At 44.3% G+C, this 24,135-nt stretch overlaps 1 protein-coding gene across 3 annotated transcripts in view; it reads left to right on the forward strand.

Annotated features, from left to right (window-relative positions):
* The window catches only part of STXBP4 (syntaxin binding protein 4), a 324,772-nt gene extending 301,131 nt beyond the window's left edge, over window positions 1-23,641 (forward strand). For all 3 annotated transcript variants that reach the window (XM_029600671.1, XM_029600672.1, XM_029600673.1), the window contains one exon: window positions 22,669-23,641. In XM_029600671.1, the coding sequence (XP_029456531.1) occupies window positions 22,669-22,734 (66 nt within the window). In that variant the 3' untranslated portion in view covers window positions 22,735-23,641. The remainder of the gene's footprint in view (window positions 1-22,668) is intronic.
* Window positions 23,642-24,135: the final 494 nt, after the last annotated feature.

Consider the following 24,135-nt stretch of genomic DNA (forward strand, 5'->3'; position numbering starts at 1 on the left):
TAAAATTGAGCGTCTGTTTTCCTAACCTGTGCACAGCCACTTCTGGGCACCCGATGCTGAGGAGGCGCTAGGGGCGCACAATTTCCCCTAGCACCTCCTTTTTAACTCAGCAGCTTATTTGTCTCCTGCATCATGCGCCCAGGAGAGCTGGATGGGCGCGTATTAGGAAAGCGGGCACCCAGTTTGGATGCAGTTTTAGCATGTCTGTATTGCATCGAACTGTGTATCTGTTACAGTTTTCTGCATTCCTTTTCTTATTGCGTGAAGACTGAGTGATTGGGGGTAAGGAAGGCGTCTTTGACCCCGCCCCCTGAAAACAGCACCCTGAGCAAATCCACATCTGGTTTTTATGCCTTCTGTTCTTACATGATATGGGGCCAGTGTGAGAATCCTGAGTCTACTAAAGGCAGGGAAGAAAACTTTCAAATAGCTGTGCGCACCCCATATACACATGTAAATGGGCACGTAAAAATCTGCTCTTGTATTTTATAACCTGGCATATATGATATGCACAGGTTATAAAATATATGCAGATGTACTCTGCAACATGCGTGCATATGTAAAAAAAAAATGCACAAATACATATTGCACTTATCTGGATAAGTTCTGATTTATCTGATTAAATAGTAGCATTTATCTGGCTAAATAGCATTTAGCCAGATACATTCCAATTTAGCAAACCCGCTACGGCGCCAGATAAGCTTGAAAAACATTACTTATTTAGCTAAATCAGATAGTAGGGATGTGCAGAAGGAAAAAATGTGTTTTGTTTCGTATTTTCGTTTCGTGGGGACCCCAATTTGTTTCATTAGTTTCATAGGGAAAAAAACCAATTCGTTTATTAGTTTTTTGTTTTCATTTTGCCATTAAAGTCAATGGGGGAAGTATTTGCAGCCTATCTTTGGCTGCGGAATTGGGATTTTCTTATCAATTCGGATGAAACTTCTGGGGAGCAATCATCAGAACGAGAAAAGAGCTCCAAGGTACTTAGACTGTGGCAAAGTGGCACCAAAGTGGCATGAATAGCCTAAGGCACCATAAAGGGGCAAAGGGGGTACAGGAATGGCAAGAGTGCTTTAACAGAGGTGCAACAGACAGGCACAGCATTTGGGGTCAGGACCTTGTAGTGATGTAAGGGCTGGACAGACAGGCACAGTGTTTGGGGTCAGGCCCTTGTAGTGACGTAAGGGCTGGACAGACAGGCACAGTGTTTGGGGACAGGCTCTTGTAGTGGCTTTAGGACTGGACTGACAGGCACAGCGTTTGGGGGTCAGGCCCTTGTAGTGATGTATGGGCTGGACAGACAGGCACAGTGGTTGAGGTCAGGTACATGTGCTGAGATTATCTGGAGCATAGGAGGCAGTTGGAGCTGCTGCAAGGCTTTCAATTGCTTTTATTCATCTTGCCATTCACAGGGAAAATCTGGAAACCCAAGCAAAGGCATGTTTATTTTCAAAAACACTAGCATTTCCATCAACTCTGGTGCCTTGAGCGATGAAGGCTCATGATGTCCCCTGTCATGGAAAATACACGTTCACTGGGCACACTGCTTATTGTTTGAAAATACCAACTCCCAGACAGCCACTGGAACTCTCACACTATCTCCCACCCACACAACTCAAACCCTGCCTGCAACCTACCTCAGGGGGGTAAGATCAGCAGCAAAATGCCACTGCTGGCAGCTTGTCTCAGTGAGAGAGACAGAGAGACCGTCTTTCAATTAAAAAAAAAAGTACAGTAAAAAAAAAAAGCCTGGCTGCCTGGCAGGCACAGCAGCAAAAAAGAACATATCTTTTTCAGCAATAGAAAATTAATTGTATCAAACTAGCAAAGTAGCAATAGCAATTGAATAAAGATTTGAGACACTTGGAGAGAGCTCAAAAGCAATGACCTTCTCAGACAGAAGCCAAGAAGAAAGTGCACTGTGTGGTAGTGTGGTATGCTTGCGAAAGGTAGAAATACAGCAGGAACAGCATCACAGAGCACTGAGAGCAGTGATTGGCTGAATTTAAAAAATGCTTTGCTCTGATATGTTGGCATTCTGGTCTCCTTGCCAACCTGTCTGACCCACTCTATGACAGGGCTGTGAGGTCACTTATGACTCACAGGAAAGGGCTGGTTGTTGCTATGGATATTCCCACATGACCTTCTCCTATTTCAAAAGGCTGCTAAGAAAGCACTGTGAACCAAATGAATGAAACTAATATGATATGTTTCATTCGTGGGGAATCACCATGCGTTTCGCGGACCCACAAATGAAACAAATAGGGACCTATTCGTTGCAGATGTCACATTTGTTGAAAACTATATCCATAACAGATTTGAAAAAGTTAGCTAATGTAGTTGCCCCTGTGTTAACAAAAATTGTTAATTTGTCTTTAATGGATGGGTTAATGTCTGACATTCTCAAGGGGCAATAAGGTTTAAGGTTTATTTATTTTTCTCACAGGACAAGCAGGATGGTTGTCCTCACAAATGGGTGACATCGAGGATGGAGCCCACCACGGAAAACTTCTGTCAAAGTTTAAACAGAACTTTGACTGGCCCCTACTGGGCATGCCCAGCAAGGCACTGACCCTGCAGCCAGCAGGGGTCTCCCTTCAGTCTTCTTTTTTCCGCGCAGCAGTTGCCACGCGGTGAAAGGAGCTCTCTTACCACGTTCCTGACAGGAATTCGGTATTTTTCTTTCCGAAGAAAATTTGCCCCTCAGGGGTCTCCCTTCGACAAATTTTTGTCACCTCCGCGGAAACCGGTAAGTTTTTTGCCTTTTTTCTTCGACTACCGTCGAATTTGGCCCTTGAGGCCTGTTGGCAATTACCGAGCCCGCGACTAAATTTGGCCTTAAGCCATGGCGACGGGGTTCCGTCGATGCCCGGATTGTACCCGAACTATGTCAATCACTGACCCCCATAGGGTTTGTGTTTTGTGTTTGGGAAGTGAGCATGATGTCCTGACTTGCACCAAATGTGCCCTAATGACACCTAAGGGTCGCAAAGCCAGGATGGAGAAGATGGGGCTCCTCTTCCATGCACCCACCCCAACGCCATCGATAGCATCGACGTCATCGGAACCGGCACCGTCGAAGTTGCACCACCATCGTCAACCCTCCGGTGACCGTCCACCATCGATGACTTCTCGGCCGTCGACTCCTGTCCCCTCCCCGGATGGGCGAGGAGACCGGAAGGACAAGCATCGCCATCGACGGCACAAGTCTCGGCCTGTCGAGGATCCACAGTCATCGACCTCTGAACAAGCCGAGCCACCGACTAAGAGGCCTCAATCAGACTTGGCACCGTCCACGTCTCGTTCGCAGGCATCGAGGAAACCCTCACCCTCTCGGGGTGTGGGAGCCGTGATCCCACCGGTTACGGTGGTCCCTCCGGCTCTGCCTCAGCCTCCCTCAGCCTCCCTCTCCCGTCGAGCCGGGTATTGGCTCTCTGCTTCAACGGCATGGGAGAAGAAAAACAACCAATAAGGGCTAATAACATAGTCTGGGTAAAACAAATAAGCATGGGTGCAGCTTGCTTATTGCGGCGGCTACTACCCCAAACTAATCAAGCTAGATATTTCACTTGGATGCAGCTCCATCACTGCTCTCTACATTAAAGGTGGGGGTGGAAGGGAAATAGAACCAAGAGCTAAGAGAAACAGATAAGTATGAGAGAAAATATGTGTGAAGCTTGCTGGGCAGACTAGATGGGCCATTTGGTCTTCTTCTGCCGTCATTTCTATGTTTCTATGTTTCTATGTATTGTTACCCCTGGTCTCCGGGCAGAACTGTACCGGCTGGTCCAGGAGGCCATCGAGAAAGCGATGCAAAAATTCCAACCTCCATTGGCACCGTCTCCGGCACCGATTCCGGCACCGCCACCGGCATCGACCCCGGCACCGACTCCGCCACCGAGGAAGGAACCGACCACCGAACCTTTGGTGGAAGCGCTGGCACCGCTACTACAACGTATGGAGGCACTTGTACATGCCCTTCCATCGATGATTCCAGTAGCACCGACAGTGCCATCGTCTCCGACTGGATTTTCATCGGCGGGAGAAACACCGTTCCTGATTCCCCCTTCCGGGGTGGTCCCATCGGTGCCTTCTCGAATATCTCCACCGATTTATCCTTTGACTCCATCGGTTCCAAGACCGGCACCGACTCCATCGGCAGCACCGAAACCCTCGATGCCGTTCCCAGTACCGATTGTACCACCGGTTCCTCCAAGGTTTCCTTCGATGCCTTTGGATCCTCAACCTGGTCCATCGGGGCTTCAACCCCCAAGTGATCCCTATGATACCTGGGGTGATGATACATCTTCTGACACAGATTTACCATCACCGCCTTCTCCTACAGAGAGTAGAAAAAGATCTCCTCCAGAGGATCTCTCCTTTATTAATTTTGTAAAGGAGATGTCCGAAATTGTACCTTTTCAGCTGCAATCTGAGACCGATGACAGACACCAGATGATGGAACTGCTTCAATTTTTGGATGCTCCAAAAATCATCGCTTCCATCCCCATTCACCAGGTGTTTCTCGATCTCTTAAAGAAAAACTGGGAATCTCCTTCATCTGTATCACCAGTTAACAAGAAGGCTGACTCCACATACCTCGTCCAGTCAGCACCAGGCTTTCAAAAGCCTCAACTGGATCATCGCTCTGTTGTGGTTGAGTCCGCACAAAGAAAGGCCAAGCGTCTAAAGCCACACTCCTCCACTCCGCCGGTCAAGGACAATAAATTCCTGGACAGTGTGGGACGGAAAGTGTACCATGGAGCTATGCTGATTTCTCACATAGCCTCATATCAACTCTACATGACGCAATATAACAGAGCCATCCTTAAACAGATGCAAGATTTTGCTGACACATTACCTGACCAATATCAGCCACAGCTTCAGGCCCTTCTTAACAAAGGGTTTGAAGCAGGGAAGCACGAGATCAGAACGGCTTATGACATCTTTGATGCCTCCACAAAGGTTTCAGCTACTGCCATTTCGGCCAGACGTTGGGCTTGGTTAAAATCATCCAACCTTCGCCCAGAAGTCCAGGATCGTTTAGCGGATTTACCCTGCTTAGGGGACAATTTGTTTGGGGAACAAATTCAGCAAATTGTAGCTGAATTAAAAGATCACCACGAGACGTTGAAACAACTTTCTTCTGTTCCGTCTGAGGTTTCCTCCAAACAACCACTTAAGAAGGACTCTAAGAAGTCGTTCTTTCGGCCACGCCGTTACTACCCTCCATCGGCCAGGCCTCGTCCAGCTCGATCCTCTACTAGGCCTCAGCCGCGTCAGCCTAGGAAACAAAGGCCTACTGTAGCCCCTCCACCGGGGCCTGCGGCTGGCCTTTGACTCCCTTGTAGGGAACACATGCCAAACCCCTCTTCCAGACATTCCTGTAGGAGGTCGACTGTACCATTTTCTACAACCTTGGTTGCAGATCACCTCAGATCAGTGGGTGCTAACAATTATCGCACAGGGTTACCACCTCAACTTCATAACTCTTCCGGCAGACTCCCCGCCTCTTCAAGCGTGGAGTCTATCCACCCATTTGGCTCAATTACAACAGGAAGTGTCTCTTCTTCTGCAATCAAATGCTATAGAACCCGTTCCTCCCTCTCAACGAGGCAAGGGATTCTATTCCAGATACTTCCTAATACCAAAGAAATCAGGGGGACTACGTCCCATTTTGGACCTTCGAGCCCTCAACAAATACCTTCAAAAAGAGAAGTTCAAAATGGTAACCCTAGGCGCACTGCTCCCTCTGCTACAAAGAGGGGATTGGCTGTGCTCTCTCGACCTCAAGGACGCTTATACCCACATTGCGATCACACAATCCCATCGCAAATATCTGCGGTTTCTCGTAGGCCACGACCATTATCAATACCGTGTCCTACCTTTCGGTCTGGCTTCTGCCCCACGAGTCTTTACCAAATGTCTCGTAGTGGTAGCAGCATTCTTAAGGAAGGAAGGTGTCCACGTCTACCCCTACCTGGACGATTGGCTAATCAGGGCCTCCACCCAACAGATAGCTCAATCCTCCCTAAAATTGACAATTCAAACACTTCTTTCCTTAGGGTTTCTTGTCAATTACGAGAAATCTTGCTTAGTCCCGTCTCAAACCTTATTCTTCATTGGAGCAGACTTGGACACCTTACAGGCAAAGGCTTACCTTCCACTTCAGAGGGTCCACACCCTAATGTCCCTGGCTCGCCAGCTCCAGTCTCAGAACACTGCCACAGCTCGCCAGTTCCTCATTCTCCTAGGACACATGGCATCCTCGGTTCAAGTCACTCCCATGACCCGACTAGCCATGAGAGTAACACAATGGACTCTACGACACCAATGGATTCAAGCTTTTCAGCCTCTGTCCTCCATAGTCACAGTCACACAAGCGCTGCGCCTATCCTTAACCTGGTGGACGACTCAGGTCAACCTCCTTCAGGGCTTACCTTTTCTTCCACCAGATCCGCAAGTAATCCTAACCACCGACACTTCTCACATCGGTTGGGGAGCCCATGTGGACGACTTTCAAACCCAAGGGTTATGGTCCAAAGAGGAAGCCGAACACCAGATAAATTTCCTGGAACTTCGAGCAATCCGCTATGCGCTCCGCACTTTCAGAGATCATCTCTTTCATCAGATAATCTTAATCCAGACGGACAACCAAGTGGCCATGTGGTACATAAACAAGCAGGGAGGCACAGGCTCCTTCCTTCTGTGTCAGGAAGCTGCGCAGATCTGGGCGGAAGCCCTCTCCCACTCCATGTACCTCAGGGCCACTTACCTGCCGGGAGTAGACAATGTATTGGCAGACCAGCTGAGCCGAGTCTTCCACCCACACGAGTGGTCACTCGATCCTCTGGTAGCGACCTCTCTGTTTCACAAGTGGGGTTCTCCCCGCATAGACCTCTTTGCGTCCCCTCAGAACCACAAAGTGCACGATTACTGCTCTCTCATTCGGAGCCAGCACTCTCGGCCGAGGGATGCTTTCTCCCTCAAGTGGACAACCGGTCTGCTCTATGCATTCCCTCCACTCCCTCTTGTGTCAAGGACTCTCGTGAAGCTACGCCAGGACGGAGGAACCATGATCCTGATAGCACCTTACTGGCCACGCCAAGTATGGTTTCCAATACTCCAGGATCTCTCCATCCGCAGGCACATTCCTCTGGGAATGGACCCGCATCTGCTCACTCAAAACGACGGATGCCTCCTCCATCCCAACCTCCAAGCCTTGTCCCTGACGGCATGGATGTTGAAAGGTTAGTCCTTCAACCATTTAACCTTTCAGATTCCGTTTCTCGAGTCCTGATAGCTTCACGAAAGCCTTCCACAAGAAAGTCTTACTCATACAAATGGAAAAGGTACACATCATGGTGCACTTCTCAGTCCCTTGATCCCCTTTCCTGTCCAATCTCCAAATTCTTGGACTATTTATGGCATCTCTCTGAATCAGGTCTTAAAACCTCTTCTATCAGAATGCATGTCAGTGCGGTAGCCGCCTTCCATAAGGGTATTGGGGGTAATCCTATTTCAGTACAACCCCTAGTAACACGCTTTCTTAAGGGCTTACTCCATCTAAAGCCACCCTTGCGTCCTCCGGCCCCATCCTGGGACCTTAACCTGGTTCTTGGTCGTCTAATGAAACCTCCTTTCGAACCTCTGCACTCCTGTGACTTGAAATATCTCACTTGGAAAGTGTTATTCCTTTTGGCTGTTACTTCAGCTCGCAGGGTTAGTGAATTACAGGCCCTAGTTACCTATCCGCCTTACACTAAGCTCCTGCAGGACCGGGCGGTACTCCACACTCACCCTAAATTTTTACCTAAGGTAGTTTCGGAGTTTCATATCAATCAATCTATCGTACTACCTATCTTTTTTCCCAGGCCCCACTCCAACTCTGGAGAGCAGACCCTGCATACCCTAGACTGTAAACGGGCTCTAGCTTTTTACCTAGACCGTACAGTTTCCCACAGGAAGAGCACTCAATTATTCGTCTCTTTCCATCCTAATAAGTTGGGACAACCTGTGGGTAAGCAGGCTCTTTCTTCCTGGTTGGCGGACTGCATTTCTTTTTGCTATGAGCAAGCTGGCATTCCTTTTCAAGACCGTGTTAAAGCACACTCTGTGAGGGCCATGGCGACGTCAGTGGCACACCTTCGATCGGTGCCGCTTCCGGACATCTGCAAAGCTGCAACCTGGAGTTCTCTCCATACTTTTGCAGCCCATTATTGTTTGGACAAGGCTGGAAGACAGGACTCCATCTTTGGCCAGTCTGTCTTGCGTAACCTTTTTCCAACCTGATGTACCAACACCCTTCCACCTACCCGGTAGGGTGCGGATGCCCTTTCCCAAATTCTCCTCAGTTGTTGTGCCTGCTGCACACCGTTGGGTACATTTGGTGCAAGTCGGGACATCCTCAGCTCGGTACTCACCCATTTGTGAGGACAACCATCCTGCTTGTCCTGTGAGAAAGCAAATGTTGCTTACCTGATGTAACAGGTGTTCTCACAGGACAGCAGGATGTTAGTCCTCACGAAACCCGCCCGCCTCCCCGCGGTGTTGGGTTCGTTTTATTTTTACTTTCTAGGCACTGCCTGTAGCTTTGAAAATCAGACTGAAGGGAGACCCCTGCTGGCTGCAGGGTCAGTGCCTTGCTGGGCATGCCCAGTAGGGGCCAGTCAAAGTTCTGTTTAAACTTTGACAGAAGTTTTCCGTGGTGGGCTCCATCCTCGATGTCACCCATTTGTGAGGACTAACATCCTGCTGTCCTGTGAGAACACCTGTTACATCAGGTAAGCAACATTTGCTTTATACCGTCATTTCAGTAAAACCATCATAACGATGAACAATAAATTAAAGTAGGAAAATACAATATATCATCAAATCATATAAAAATAACAATAATTTTATCAAGTGCAGATCAGAAACACAATATCAGAGAAAATAAATTTACAAATAGGAGTACCACAGGGATCAGTCCTGTCTGCGACTCTTTTTAATATTTATCTGTTACCGTTGTGTCATCTGCTGGCAGGTTTAGGAATTATGCATTATATATACGCAGATGACATACAGCTAATTTTATCCGTTGATGATACAATAGAAAAAACAATAAAATTAGCTAATATTTACCTTGATATAATCAAACAATTGGTAAACCAAATGGAATTAGTGATAAATATTGAAAAAAGTGAATTTATGCACTTAGAACGGAAAAATATAAATTTAATTCAAACACCGATGATTTAAAAAAACAATCAAACAGTGGCATTAGCTGAGAAGGTGCGTAACCTTAGGGCCAGATTTTAAATGCCCTGGGCGGTAAATCCGGCCGGATTTACGCGCGCAGGGCCCTCGTGCACCAGGCGCGAACAATAGTACGCTGGATTTTATAAGATATGCGCGTATCTTATAAAGTTCCCTCCGAAATCGGAGCGGCCTCGGAGGGAACTTTCCTTCCGCCTCCCCTCACCTTCCCCTCCCTTCCCCTACCTAACCCACCCCCCCCCCCGGCCCTATCTAAACCCCCCCTTACCTTTGTTGGCAGATGTACGCCTGCCGAAAGCAGGTGTAAAGCCTCTGGCCGGCACCACGCCCCCGGGCCCGCCCCCGGGCCCGCCCCCGAAACGCCGCGTCACTCGTGGCACGCCCCCGACACGCCCCTCAATGCAAGCCCCGGGACTTACGCGCGTCCCGGGGCTTGCGCGCGATGCCGAGCCTATGCAAAATAGGCTCGACGCGCGCAGGGGGGTTTTGGGGTAGGTTTTCGGGGGGTACGCGCGTACCCCTTTGAAAATCTACCCCAATGTGTTTACAAACTGAACAAAAGATAATGCTTACATTTTGATGTGCTGTGAAATCTCTAGTTAAGAAGCGGCAACCTCTGTCTCTCTCCGATCGTAATAGAGAAATGTCAGAAACGCCGGCAGACTTTTAAAGGGCTCTAAAAGCGCGCCAATGCGGTTGTCAATCAAAAAAAGGGGGGCGTGGATTTTATACTTTTGCTGCAGTAGTGCACATAATTAAGCCATGCTGCTAATTATGAGGTAGAGCTTTAAAAGGTACGCCGGATTTTATAAGATACGCACGTAGCCGCGCGTATCTTATAAAATCCGGGGTTGGCACGCGCAAGGCTGCGCAAAATCAGCAGCCTGCACGTGCTGAGCCGCGCAGCCTGCCTCCGTTCCCTCCCGGCCTGCCCCCGAACCGTCGCCACGCCCAAAGACCCGCCCCGGACCGCCCCCTGACCCCGGACACACCCCCTCCCGCCCCTTTTACGAAGCCCCGGGACTTACGTGCGTCGCAGGGCTTTGCGCACACCGGTGGCCCATCCAAAATATGCGCGCGTAAATCCGGGAGAATTTACGCGTGCAGGGCTTTTAAAATCTAGCCCTATGTGCGCTACTGCAGCAAAAGTATAAATTCCACGCCCCCCTTTTTTTGATTGACAACCGCATTGGTGCGCTTTTAGAGCCCTTTAAAAGTCTGCCGGCGTTTCTGACATTTCTCTATTACGATCGGAGAGAGATAGAGGTTGCCGCTTCTTAACTAGAGATTTCACAGCGCATCAAAATGTAAGCATTATCTTTTGTTCAGTTTGTAAACACATTGTGGGCTGAATTACATAGCAATTTCAACGCGACAACTTTATTCATTTTTGGTCCCGATTTAAGCGATTGGTCAACCCCTGTCACATGGTAGGAGCAATGGATGGCCGGCGCCATTTTGAATACTGGCAGCCAATAGCCTTTGCCCTCACTATGTCGCAGGAGCTACGTCAGCCCCTGTGACATAGGCTACGTCAGCCCCTGTGACATAGTGAGGGCAAAAGCTATCGGCTGCCAGTATTCAAAATGGGGCCGATAGCCTTTGCCCTCACTATTTTACAGAGGCTACGTCAGCCCCTGTCACATGGTAAGAGCACAAGATGGCACCGGCCATCCATTGCTCCTACCATGTGACAGGGGCTGATCAATGGCATCGGTAGCCCCTGTGACATAGAAGGTCAAAGGCTATCGGTGCCATTTTGAATACCGGCAGCAGAGGGTGTGAGTGCAGGAGATGGCTCCTGGACCCCCCGCTGGACCACTAGGGAGTTTTGGTAAGTCTTGGGGGGGGGTCAGGAGGGTGGGGGATTGTACTTAATTCAATTGTAGCTAGGAAACGAATAAGAATTAACACATGTATGTATCGGGGGGCCCCCCTTGCCGAATGCAACGTATCTGCCCCCCAACTAATACGAATCCTGAATGCAACATATGGCGTCCTTCTGCACATCCCTAAGAGTTGCTTACCTGTAACAGGTGTTCTCTAAGGATAGCAGAATGTCAGTCCTCACTTAATCTGCCCGCCACCCTGTGGAGTTGGTTTTCCACTTCATGGGTTTGTTCTTATTTTAATTTTTCGTTCTTCAGTTCTATAGTATAAGACTGAGGAGATCCCGTGTGGATGCGTGGTATATGCACTTTGATATAGGTTTCTGTTTATCAGGCTTTGCTGCTCCTTAGCCTGATAAATCATATAGTACCTATGCTCACACATTTTTATATCTAAGTTCAAAAATGTACACGTGCAGATTTTCCTTGCATAATTTACATACGTTTACACATGTAAGTCGCCTAATATGCACTTAGCAATGAAATTACCAGTTTTACCAACTAGTCTTCCAGTTCACCCAATTCATATGTAGGTCATTGAGACCCTCCTGGTTCTTCAGCCTCAACTGCCCCCATTTCACCCAAACCCTCCACCCAGTCATTATTTCACTTTTAAGATGTTTGTTATCACTTACTCCACATATTGAGCATATGTAAATATACGCAGGTAAGCCGCCAAATCCGCATGCGTAAATTGCTTAGAAAATATCAATTTACATGTGTAAATGTTGGCCCCGCCCCAGATTTCTCCTGGCTCGCCCCTTTTTTTATATGAGCAAATTTACTTGCGGACTCTAACTTATGCGTGTATTCTGAGGTTTATAAAATAGCATATATGTAAGTATATGCTATTTACATGTGTATGTGATGGTTTTTACACATGCTACTTTTGAAAATGTTCCTTTCAGCTTCTGAATTAATTCGTAGCCAGAGTAATCAGTCTCAGGCTAATCTATTCCATTGCATTACATCCCCTGGACTCAGAGAATTCACATTGACACCTGCTAGATGAAAAGTTTCCTAATCTGTGGTTACATTGGTGTCAGCTCTGTTCAAAGCAATGTAAATAATTTGTTTAGGACATAAACACATTAAACTCTGACTTCCTAAGCACTAGCAAATTTAGAAGACCAGGACTACTACCATATTTGCAAGAACCATGAATTCCATTAGTTCATTCTTCACTCTGTGCAGCTGGTCAGTTAACTCCAAACAGGATCAGCAGGTGGGTTTGGGAATGAATTATCCTAATTTATGGCCCAATCTAGATTGCAATTCTATGTTTAGATTAATATTTTTCAAGTATTGGGCCAGTAAATGGTGCTCAAAATTGCTCAGCTGTGGCCACTATTGATTTGACAAGTTAAAACTAAGGAAGAGGAGCAAATTTCTTAAATCCATCTGTAGGTTTATTTTTTTAAAAAAAACAAAAACCTGTCGTGGCAGCCTGCTTGGATTTTTTTATTCCATTCTCTTGTAGAAGTTCACTATTCAAAAGAAAGACAAAGGTTTTAATGTTTCAGCGACAAGGATCAATGTATGGGAGGTTAAAGAGCATTCTTTTCTTGGAGGAAACTTGACATGGTTTAATCTGCTGATCTGATATCCATTAGAATTTAATTTAATTGTTCCATGCTTAAATGAGGATTAACTATATAGTTGGCCTTTACTGCCCTAGCATAGTTAATACTCAAAGCCCTTTCATACTGATTAGTTCATCTTTATCCTTTCTTTAACTGTTTGAAGAATGATGAAGACAGACTTTGCCTAGGATTTTACTATTGTTGTTTGTCGTCCATGAATGTGATTAATTATACAAAAAAAACCAACAGTATTTTAACTGAACTTGATCCTTTCTAAATTTTAACATTTTATAATGCATAGAACCTATACAGGGTACCATTTCAGTTTTCATCTCTCGAGTTCCATCTTTACTGAATACAGTTCATCTTGCCAATGAGTATGGATTACATGTTGCTAGTAGGGTGAAAGCGATTGATGCATTGTAAGTTTGTAATTGTGGATAATTTTAAGCTTGAAATATATAAATGGAGCATGTTGCCTCATTAGCACAGTACGCTCTGATCATCCCCAGGGTTGTCAGTCAAAAAGAGTTTAGTTTGGCCCTTTATCAATTATAAATTTCAGAAAAGGAGTTTTTAACTATCATTTTGGTCTGAGTGCCAGTATTTAGTCTATGTCTTAAATAGAGCCATTGTTTATTGATGTAGTATTAGTAAAATTGAAATTCTTCATTTTTCCTATCTGTTGGAATATTTGTGAATCATGGGTCCTCTCACCTTATGATGCTGTTTTTCGGAATAACTCTTCTAACTTACTGGGGAAACGCTACTCCAGCATTTATGAACCATCAGGAATTATCCACATCTACCTTCGTTTCTAGGCATTGTTGTACAAAAACTTCAGCTATAAGGAAAAATTAACATTCTTAACAGGAACTCAGCCTTTCTCAATGTCGGTGGTGTCAGTCCTTAATACAAAGGGGTCTGTTAACTAAACCGTGTTAAAATGGGTTCATCAATGCCCAGTTTTAATGTGTGTTAAAGCAGTGTTTACAAACTAAAGATATGGAGAGCATGCCAAAATGTGCTAATTAATGCATGTATTAATGCAAAAACTGAATTACACCTCTGAAGGTGTAGTTATGTTTCTTTTGCATTAACTTGCTTGTTAACTTTTGCCCTAATTAACACATTCAGTTTTCTGTGGTAATAGATAATGAGGTAATTTGCATCATTTTGCATCTTATTTCCTCATACAATTTGGCATTAATTTTAATTCGTGAATCAATGCTTATATTACCATTAGTGCACCAGAGTACATGGTGATTTTTTTTTATTTAGCTTGCTTCTTTTTCATTGGTAGCTCAAGGCGAGCTACATTCAGATACAGTAGGTATTTCCCTGTCCCTAAAGGGCTTATAGTCTAAGGAGTTTCATACATAAAATTAGCATATAGACATGTAAATAGCTTATATTCACATACATGCCATTTTCTAAACATCAAAAGTATGTACATAATTTTGGTTTTGCGTGCATATTTAGCTACACAAAAAAGGAGTAGTCTAGGGACCTTCCAGGGCAGGGCCAGGATATATGCGCATAAGTTGCTATTTTATAAGAGAGAGTTACGTGAATACATTAGGCAACTTATTCACGCAATGTTGCACCTGATAATTAACTAATGTAATTGATATGTGATTTGTTTGTTGTCTGCTATTTTTGGGTGGCAGGTCTGGGTGAATTGGAGGAAGAGTTCAGGGTGAAGTACTAGGAGAGTCTTGGTGAACTGGAGATGGAGTGGGTGAATTGGCAAACTGGGAATATATGCAAGTGCATATTTTAAAATATACCTACTTCCACATATAATTTAGTGTTTTATGCTTACATGTTATATTTTTTCACTTGTAAAATATAGTGCTTTTGTTGCATTGCAAAATATTTGCACATACTGAAACATACATGCATGTGTTGGGGCAGATATACACATAGGGGTAGATTTGAAAAGAAGCACACGTAGCCTATATGTGCACCCAATTTTATAACATGCGCTCGCAGGCACGCGCATGTTATAAAATCCGGACTTGGCGCACGCAAGGAGGTGCACAATTGTGCACCTTGCGCGCGCCGAGCCACGCTGCCTTTCTCCATTCCCTCCCCCTCTAACCCCCTCCCTGTTTTTTGTCTTACCTTTTGCGTCTGCCTCCAGGCTTACACGCGTCCCGGGGCTTTACGCGCGTCGCCGGGCCTTTTTAAAATAGGCCCGGCGCGCTTAACCTTTTGAAAATCCGGCCCATATCTTATAATCTGTGCAGACCAATACTCGCAGAATATAAAACACTATAGTAGATCTCCACGCACCCTTATACGTGCATAAATGGGGCCATGCAAAGTTTGAAAGTTATCCTTTAAGTTTACCTGAGACAATGGAGGCTGATGTGACTTGCCTAAGGTCACAAGGATCGTCAGCAGAATTTGAACTCTGACTTCCTTGGTTCTCAGTCTGCTGCTCTAATCACTAGGCTTTTCCTCCACTCCGCTCTGATTAAAAGAGGTATTTAGGCTGTCAGAATGTAATTGCTTTTACTTTTTTTTTGCTTTGTTGATGGACTCAGTTGCTATAATTCATCTCTGTAAGAATGAAAGTGAGTTAATTTGGAACTATGTAAGAGGTGTGTGTACAGGAGAGGATAATTAACATTAAAAGCCCCCACCTACAGTAGATGGTTGTATAAATTAACTTTAAAAAACATTTTTTTAAAGCTTCCTGTATTCACAACAGGCACTCATAGAATCCAATTTGTATATTAATATGTATGGGAGATGGAATTTATTAAAAATGTACTGAAAATGCAAAGACTCTTCCTACTCATTCCCCAAAATGTAATTGTAGCTAGAATTTCTGTTAAAAATATTTATTTAGTAGGTGGGAGATCTCCAGTTACCTAGATTTGGAAGTCTTTTCTCTCACAATTTTGTGAAAATGAAAGGCTCGACCCTGGACCCCTCTTGACATCTTACCCCCTTTCTTACCCCATTAGAGAGTCTGTCACAGGTAGGAGTGATCTCCAGTTGCTCCTGCCCTGCAGCTGTAGTTTTTCAAAATAGCCACCAGTCAACCCAAGGTCGGCACCATTATTTTATATAGCAGATTCTGGAGGAAGTTGAAGAAATCCAGGTTGCTGGAGAGGGCCTTTTATTTTTGCAGATTTGGAGGGAGGAGGGGACACTTTTTTTTGTTTTGTTTGTTTATTTCCTTTTGGATAAATGAAACACAACAAAATAAACAACGAATGAAAGGAAAACAAATCAAAATGAACATTTTTCCAGTGCACACCCTTATTCAGCATGGCACTTCTTAATGATCAGCAGAGCAAAGTATTTCCATAAATGCTGTATTGGTTATATAAGACTGCTTCTTTGATTTGTTTTCCTTTAGTATTGATGTAAGTAATTGGTCTATATGTAAGCAGTAAATAATTGATGGGAACCCTAATGAATAGGAAATACTCATCACAGTTGGGGAAAGGAGGGGCAGAGATTAGGGTAGCTCAACAGCTGAGGGTTTTGGGGGGTTTTTTTGGAAGGGAGGAGCTAACCTGGTAGAGTGAACTGCGGATCCTGTTGTCAAAATACTTTAACTATAAATACAGAATAGTAAAAAAAAAAACCAAAAAACAACCACAAATTTTAAAGAAAGGGACCAGTATTTTTTATTCTTAAAAGAATACAGTTTGAACCATGAACAATTGGCATTTCCAGCCCACTTTTCTAAACCATTCCCATTTGGTTTCTGTTCAGTAACAGTTATTTAACAGCCAGTGGGGATTTGGGATCTGGTTGCTTTTATCTCTTTTCAGAGCAGTGGATTTTGATAATAAGTTTTAAAGAAGTGCTTGCAAATGAAATAACCATATTTGTTATATTGTTAGTAAAAATAGTGATGCCCTTTTACAGTTTTCCATATGTATTTTGCAAATACATAAATCTAATTTAGCTCTCCTCCTAGCTAAGCTTCAGCTCAATAAAAAAAAAATGGAAGCAATAAAATAGTGATTATAGGATCAAGGGTCAAAAAAGTCTCAGCAGCAAACGATGGCAGGGGGAAAAGATAATCGTTAGGGGAGTATACAAGTCAATAAAATTTCAGCAAACTTAATTAAGGAACTTTGTCAAAGTTCAGCAAAGGTAGATGTCTCACCTCAGCATTTGCTTGTAGCATAGATTGGAGTCATATCTAGAAATGAATGAGTTCTCAGCGTGCTATTTACGCCAGGATCCAAAATCCTTGTTAAAGGGATCCTCAGGGAACTTCATTCTGGGCCTGTATGGGAGCTGCTATGTGAATGCACAGCTCCTTCATAAGAAGCATATGCGTCCTTTAACAAGATCAGGGCCCTCTGCAAATCTTTTTGTAAATCAGAAAATACATCCATTTAATTCTCCGATAACTGGATGAATAATCATTGTAGTCTGAGGATTTTTGTTAAATATGTTACTTGTAAAAAAAATAAGCAAACAGGTCAGACCTAAGCAAGCTGTTGTTTATTTAATGCCAGCTTGATTTATTTTTCTACCTTGATTTTCATACATCTAAACTATGATGCCAGTGTCTATTGACAGTTATGTTTGTGACCTAGCAGAGTTAAGAAAGTTGAAAATAGGATGGATAAGCTCCTTAAAAGCAACAGTATCTTTGTCAGAATTCCAACTTGCTTATTTCTTGGCTATATGCCACATGGCCTTATACAATATCTAGAATCTCTTCCTTTTGATGTTCATCTATTTTCACACTTTTTGGAATTAAAAAAAAGTGTGCTGTTTGTTATGGCCAGGATGCCTGATTTTTATAAATCTCATTACAGGCACTATGAAGCTTTTTATGTATCTTTGTGTGCGTATGTGTATCAGAAGGATATCTGTATGAAGGTTTGATGAGGGTCAGCATAGTAGCACTCCAGTTTACTTATTCACTTTCACCATTGTGAAATCTAAATTAAGCAGCTAGAAAAACTTTAAGAAGTAATATTTTCTGAAGCGTAAGTCCATGAATCAGAAGGGGATCTTAATGCAGTAATTTGTTTTGTTTTAACTAGAAATGAGCTGAAAAATTGCAACTGTAAATAGCAACCCAAAACCCTACAGCAAAGCTGGGGATTTTCATGTAGGTGAGGTTTACTAGATTGCAGCCTCTAGTCATAATGATCCAATACACAAAAATTAGGGATAGCAAGGCAGTTTTTCCCCAATTTAATGTGCCTTGGATTACTACAATTCAGTAAACACCTACAGGAAAATCCCTGCATTTTTGATAGGTCATGTTTCTGGGTCAATATTTTTTTATCCCACCCATACATTTAAATGAGAGCTGAATTTTTAAGTACAAAACTTGTCACTACTCATTTTTTTAAATTTCTTAAACTAAGACCAGCAAAGAATTGTACAAAAATTTCATAAGACTTCATCGTTGTCTCTCAACCATGGTTTTGCTAGACATCATTTTGCTTGTTGTTAGGAGCCACAGCCAGTATTTAAATCATTTGCTTGCTATTCTGTACCAAGTCTCTCCATCTTTCTGTTCTTTTCAGTTCACTAATATGAAAAGAGACAACAGAACATATATATATATTTCTCCATCAATACAGCAACGGGTAAATTTTTAAATCCCGGCGTATCTAAAACCCAGTACGCGATTAAGTGCCGGGGCCTGAAAAGGGGGCAGGGCTGAAGGCAGCCAGTACAGTGGCCATTTGCCGCTGTGCCAGGGAAGCGCGCGCCGGCAGTCGGCCAGCACGCATAGAGGTAGATTTTAAGAGCCCTGCGCGCGTAAATCCTGCCGGATTTACGTGCGCAGGGCACTTGCGCACCAGTGCACCTATTTTGCATAGGCCGCCGGCGCGCGCAAAGCCCCAGGACTCGCGTAAGTCCCGGGGATTTGCTTGGGGGGGCATGTCGGGGGGGAGGGTGTCGGGAGCAGCGCGGTGTTCAGGGGCGTGTCCGGAGGGCATGGCGGCAGTCCGTGGGAGGGGCCGGAGGCGTGACGGTGGTCCGGGGACGGGGCCGAGTGCTTCGTCACAGCGACCTGTGCCGGGGCAGGGAGCCGGCAATGCGCGCAAGTTACGCCTGCCAGAGGCAGGTGTAACTCAACGATATAAGGTAGGGGAGGGGGATTTAGTTAGGGCTGGGGGGGTGGGTTAGATAGGGGAAGGGAGGGAAAGGTGGGGGGGACAAAAGAAAAGTTCCCTCCGAGGCCGCTCCGATTTCGGAGCGGCCTCGGAGGGAATAGAGGCAGGTTGCGCTGCCGATTTTGCGCAGCCTTGCACATGCCGACCCCAGATTTTAAAAGATACACGCGACTACGCGTGTATCTTTTAAAATCCGGTGTACTTTTGTTTGCGCCGGTTGCGTAAACAAAAGTACGTGCGCGCGTACTTTTTAAAAATCTGCCCCGAACAGAGCAGTAAGCAAAAAGATTTTTAAAAAATGGAAGGCAGGCAACAGGATTTAAAGGGTGGGGAGGAAAGCGGAAGGGGAAGGGGGGGTTAGGTGGGGGGAGGGAAGTTCCCTCCCAGTCCACTCCTAATTGGACTGGGCGGGAACAGGGGAAGTCGCATAAATCTCCCCCTATGCGAGCGCAGATGATAAAATCCGGTGCGCATGTGTGCGCAGCCCCCGGCACACGCATGGTATAAAATCGGCGCGACCATCTGTGCGTGCCAGGAAGCGCAAACACATGGATGCGCGCACGCTTCTTTTAAAATCTACCCCAAAATATAGATATTTCTCATCAAATTGTTCTGGCTTTTAAACACGAAATCTGTCCGTAAGCCAAGATAAGAAAATATGTTTAAAAGCTGAAAATAGAAATGTGGCGCAAACATGCTTCATTACTATTACAATCAGATCAAGTGGATTTCAGTAGAACAGTTGACAGGGGAGATATATTTACACAGAAAATTAGCAAGCTTTGGAATATATGTTGCTTCTGAATCCTATCTCGTGTACATAAAAAAGGTTTTCATTAACTATAATGCATACTATAATGGATACTTTAATTTTAAAAAGAGATTCTCTCATTAATGCTAAAGAAAAAATGGAAGATAGGTTTGAATGCCCAAGTCTGAATCAGGATGCACCCAATGAGCAGAGACCTGGAAGGTTCTACTGTCCAGTAAATCTGGCATTATCGTGCGGTGATTTTGTTCGAGCTCTTTAATCACTGTGCTTACGAAGAACTAAAAATAGAGAGCTAGTATACATATAAATAAGTAATATTTTCTATCTAATGTGTAATATAGTGACATAAGGGGTAATTTTCAACATCAGTCTTTAACTCTAATTTTTAGAGTGGATGAGTCGGCATTGAATGTTTCCAGGTTATGCCAGTACGAGCAGATGTAATTTTCAGCATGTACATTTACACACATATTTTGAAAATGAAAAGTATGCACATAAAGGGCCAGATTTTAATTCACTTACGCTCGTGAAACCCGGGAGTTTACATGCATGGCCGGGCCTTACGCACGCCGCTCGATACTGTATGTAAATAGCTTGCAAATGCAAGCTGCATCTAAGAAGCGTCCGTGAAGCGTTAGGCCCGCGCAACCCATTTTACTGTATAGAGCGCTATACAGTATCCTGGGTGCACTAGCCTAACGCTTCACGGACACGTTGGTATCTGTCATTTCAAATGTCATTTCAAATGTACTGTATCGGCCCGTTAATTGGGTAAAGTGCATTTACACGAGTAAGAAATAAAGGCTCGTGCATTTTCACCCAAAAAAGCAATTTCCAGAATAAGTTTGTTTATACCTTTTGTGTGACAGTGATGATGGTGTTTTATTTGATGTTTTCAGCACTGTGCAAGTAGCTGCTGTCTTATGTATTTATGCTGCCATTGGTTGGTTCATCTTATATCCTTTTATAGTTAGTGCTGGGCATTTAGACTTTTTTTTTTACCTTTAGCCAGTTTGTGAAACCTTCTCAAACATAAATATGAACTTGCTAATGTGGTTGACTGTCAGTAGATACCTGTTTCCCATTTCCTCTCTCCAACTAAGGGGCAGATTTTCAAAGCCCTATGCGCGTCGGGCCTATTTTTAAAAGGCCCGGCAGTGCGCATAAAGCCCTGGGGCATGGCGGGGTGGTCCTGGGCGGTCCGGGAGGCGTGGCCGAGGACTCCGGCCCAGCGGTCGGGGGATCACGCACCGGCACAGCACTCGGCCGGTGCGCGCAAGTTACGCCTGCCAGGTACGGGATTTTTTTTTTTTCGGGCTGGGGGGCGGGAACAGGGAAAGCCAGCTGGTCTCCCCGAGGGCTCGACGTGTGCAAGGTACACTAGTGTACACCCCCTTGGGCGCGCTGACCCCTGATTTTATAACATGCGTGCGGCTGCTCGCGCATGTTATAAAATCGGGCGTACATTTGTGCGCGCATACTTTCTAAAATCTTCCCCTAAGTAAATAGGCGCTGGATCTTGGCAAGTTTCTCGGATTTTCTGCCAGCAGCTTCTATTTCTCACTGGCTTAATCCCTAAATTTTAGGGCCTAAGGCCCTCACTGGTTGAAGCCAGTAGATATGCACGTGACTTGGCCTGGTACGCACCGCGCAGTTTTAAAACCCGTGCAGTTACGCACGTATCTCCCACTAGGCACACAAATTATAAAAATCAAAAAATGGGCGAGACATGGGCGGTCATGGGCGGGCTGAGTCTGTAAAAGGAAGTCAGCACGTAACTATTCGCACAAGTGCGCGCTGAAGTACCCTACCGCGTATCTTTACTTCTGCTATAAACGGCGTGTAAGTCATGTAACAAAAAAAAGGGCTAGTCAGTGGGTTTTTAGGTTTCAGGGCTAATAGGGTAAAAGGGAGGCAAGTTAGCTAGGTGGATTTGGAAGTCCTCTCTTTTACTGGGGAAAAGGGCTCATTATAAAATCCCACTCACACATGGACCAGCGATTTTATAACGTATGCGCATATATGCGCGTATGTTATAAAATCGCTGCGTCCATTTGTGCGTGCCGGCAAATGCACGCGGGTCTTAAAATTAACCTCTTAGTCTTTTATACCTGTAGAAGTAGATGTGCTTTTTGCATTAGCAAATAGAGGAAGAAAATAGGTGCCCACTCAGCATGACAGCACCCATTTTGGTTATAATATGAAGTCATTGCCATTTAGTGCTGTTTTAAAAGTGCATAAAGGAGTCCTCAATTTTACATTTCAGTCACAGGATTGCAAGCTGATATTTGAATGCTACACTTTATTTAAATTCCATAAAGAAAGGAATTCTTTTGAACTAAAATCCTTTAGCTTAAATACTGGTTTTGGCATCTTTGTACATTTGTAAGACTAGGACAAGGGTAGGCAACTCCTATACTGGAGTGCTCCAAATAAAACAGGTCTGATTTTCAGCATATCCACAATGAATATGCGTGAGATATATTTGAATATGATGGAGTCAGTGCATGCAAATATACCGTTTACATATTTGTCCTGAAAAACAGAACTGTTTATGGTTCTCCCGTACTGGAGTTACCCATCTCTGCACTAGGGCTTAAATACTTGTGGTGATTTTGTTTTGTTTTGAGGTTGCATGAGCTCAGTCAGAACCAGGACTGGGATATGGCACAATGAGCCTTCATTTGAACTACCCCACCCCATTTTTATATTCCCTCCTCAGTCAGGAACCATGCAGCAGGGCTTCTTTTGGAACCCTGCAAGCATGAGCCCTACATTTGGCCAGTGGTGGTGTCATTATGCAATGATGGGAACTCCCCCCTTCCCAAGGGGCCATCAGCGCTGCCTTTGCATCATCCTCAGCCAACCTTGGGTGTGGAAGATACTGTGCCAAGAATCATGCTTTTCATGTTTAAGTGTTAAATACATATTTTCCCTTTTCAATCATTAGTGGATATATTTATTGACATGCAAAGTTTTACTTTTTTACAACCATTCTACTCGTTATTGTGAATTACTAATATCTTCTTATTTTTGCTTAGCCATGTGACACAAACGACATCTTGGATCCATCCTGTGACCAGTGCATTGAGCATGTCCTATTCTGAGGAGAATGGAGAGGACCCAGAAGAGCCTCCCGAGCCTTAGAACCAAGATGGTCTTAGAGAACGTTGTTTCATGTTTATTCTTCACTATGCTCTAATCGGTTGTACACATGGAAGATATTTTACTGAACTGAAGCCAATAACAAATGGAACTTGCCATTACTTTAAACGAATGAATTATAAAGTCAGGTATATTATAGATTGCTATTCTGTAACTACCAGATCTACATTTTTATGATTATTGAACCTATTTCATACTGTTGATAACATTTTCTTAGTATTAGTCATTTAGGTCATTCCACATTTTAAATTTTGCTTAGCTAGTAATATTGTCCAACATACTCACATACAGATGTGCTTCTGCTTGCTTTTGGAAAAGGTTAGTAAATTTCATACTCCAAAAATGCTCAAGGAGACATTAAGGGCATGATTCACATATAGGTGAATTTTAAAAGATCTACGTGCACCAAAAGTGAAAGATATGCACAGACGTCTGGCCAGCGCGCACTGCGCAGATTTTAAACAGCATGCTAGTATGCATGTATTTCCTGGTACGCACACAAAAGAATTTTTTCAAAAACGGGTTGGGGCGTGGGTGGGCATGTGCGTTCCTAGATTTCTGAATGAAAGCTGTGCGTATTTATGCACACAAGCACGCACCGGGGTCCCCTACTGTGTAACTTTACTTCTGCTATGGATGGTGTGTAGGTCCTGAATCAAATAAAACTAAAGAGGTTAGCAGGTTTTAAGGGTTGGGGCTAACAGGATAAAAGGTAGGCTAGTTAATTAGGGGAGTTAAGAAGTCCCATCTTTTACCTGGGTGAACTGGGAACAAACTGGGGAAACTGGTAATTGTGTCTACTAAAATTCCCCCACTTGCACAGTAGAGGCAGCATTTACGTGCACATGTATGTGTCTTTATAAAATTGTGCACACATATACGCTCGTATGTTATAAAATGGCCACGTCCGTTAGCGTGAGCCAGCATACATGCGTACATGTGCGCCCACAGAGGCTGTTTAAAAGTTACCGTCCCTCCTTTCTCCCATAGACACAGAACAGGAGAAAAGCCTTAGTGAAGCAGGTTCTGCCTTTGGTTCACTTTTATCTTCCCCGCAATCTCAATGAATCTCTAAGAATCTCTAAACCAAGAATCTGGAGAGTTGGGATTTTTTAAACTGGTTGAGGTTTATTTAAGATAATCCAGGAATGTCTTTTGAGAGACTTTTTTTCTATATAGTATTGTTCTGAGATTATTAGATGTTTATGTACGATCTAGATTTTGGATTTTATCACTCATCTTTCCATTCTCAAGTTCAAGACAAGTTACATTCCAGGTATAGTAAGTATTTCCCTACAATTAATGGTCTTCAAGAACAAACAAAAGGAAAATTGGACATTGCA

This window comes from Rhinatrema bivittatum, chromosome 4, assembly GCF_901001135.1.
Source record: "Rhinatrema bivittatum chromosome 4, aRhiBiv1.1, whole genome shotgun sequence".
NCBI lineage: Eukaryota > Metazoa > Chordata > Amphibia > Gymnophiona > Rhinatrematidae > Rhinatrema > Rhinatrema bivittatum.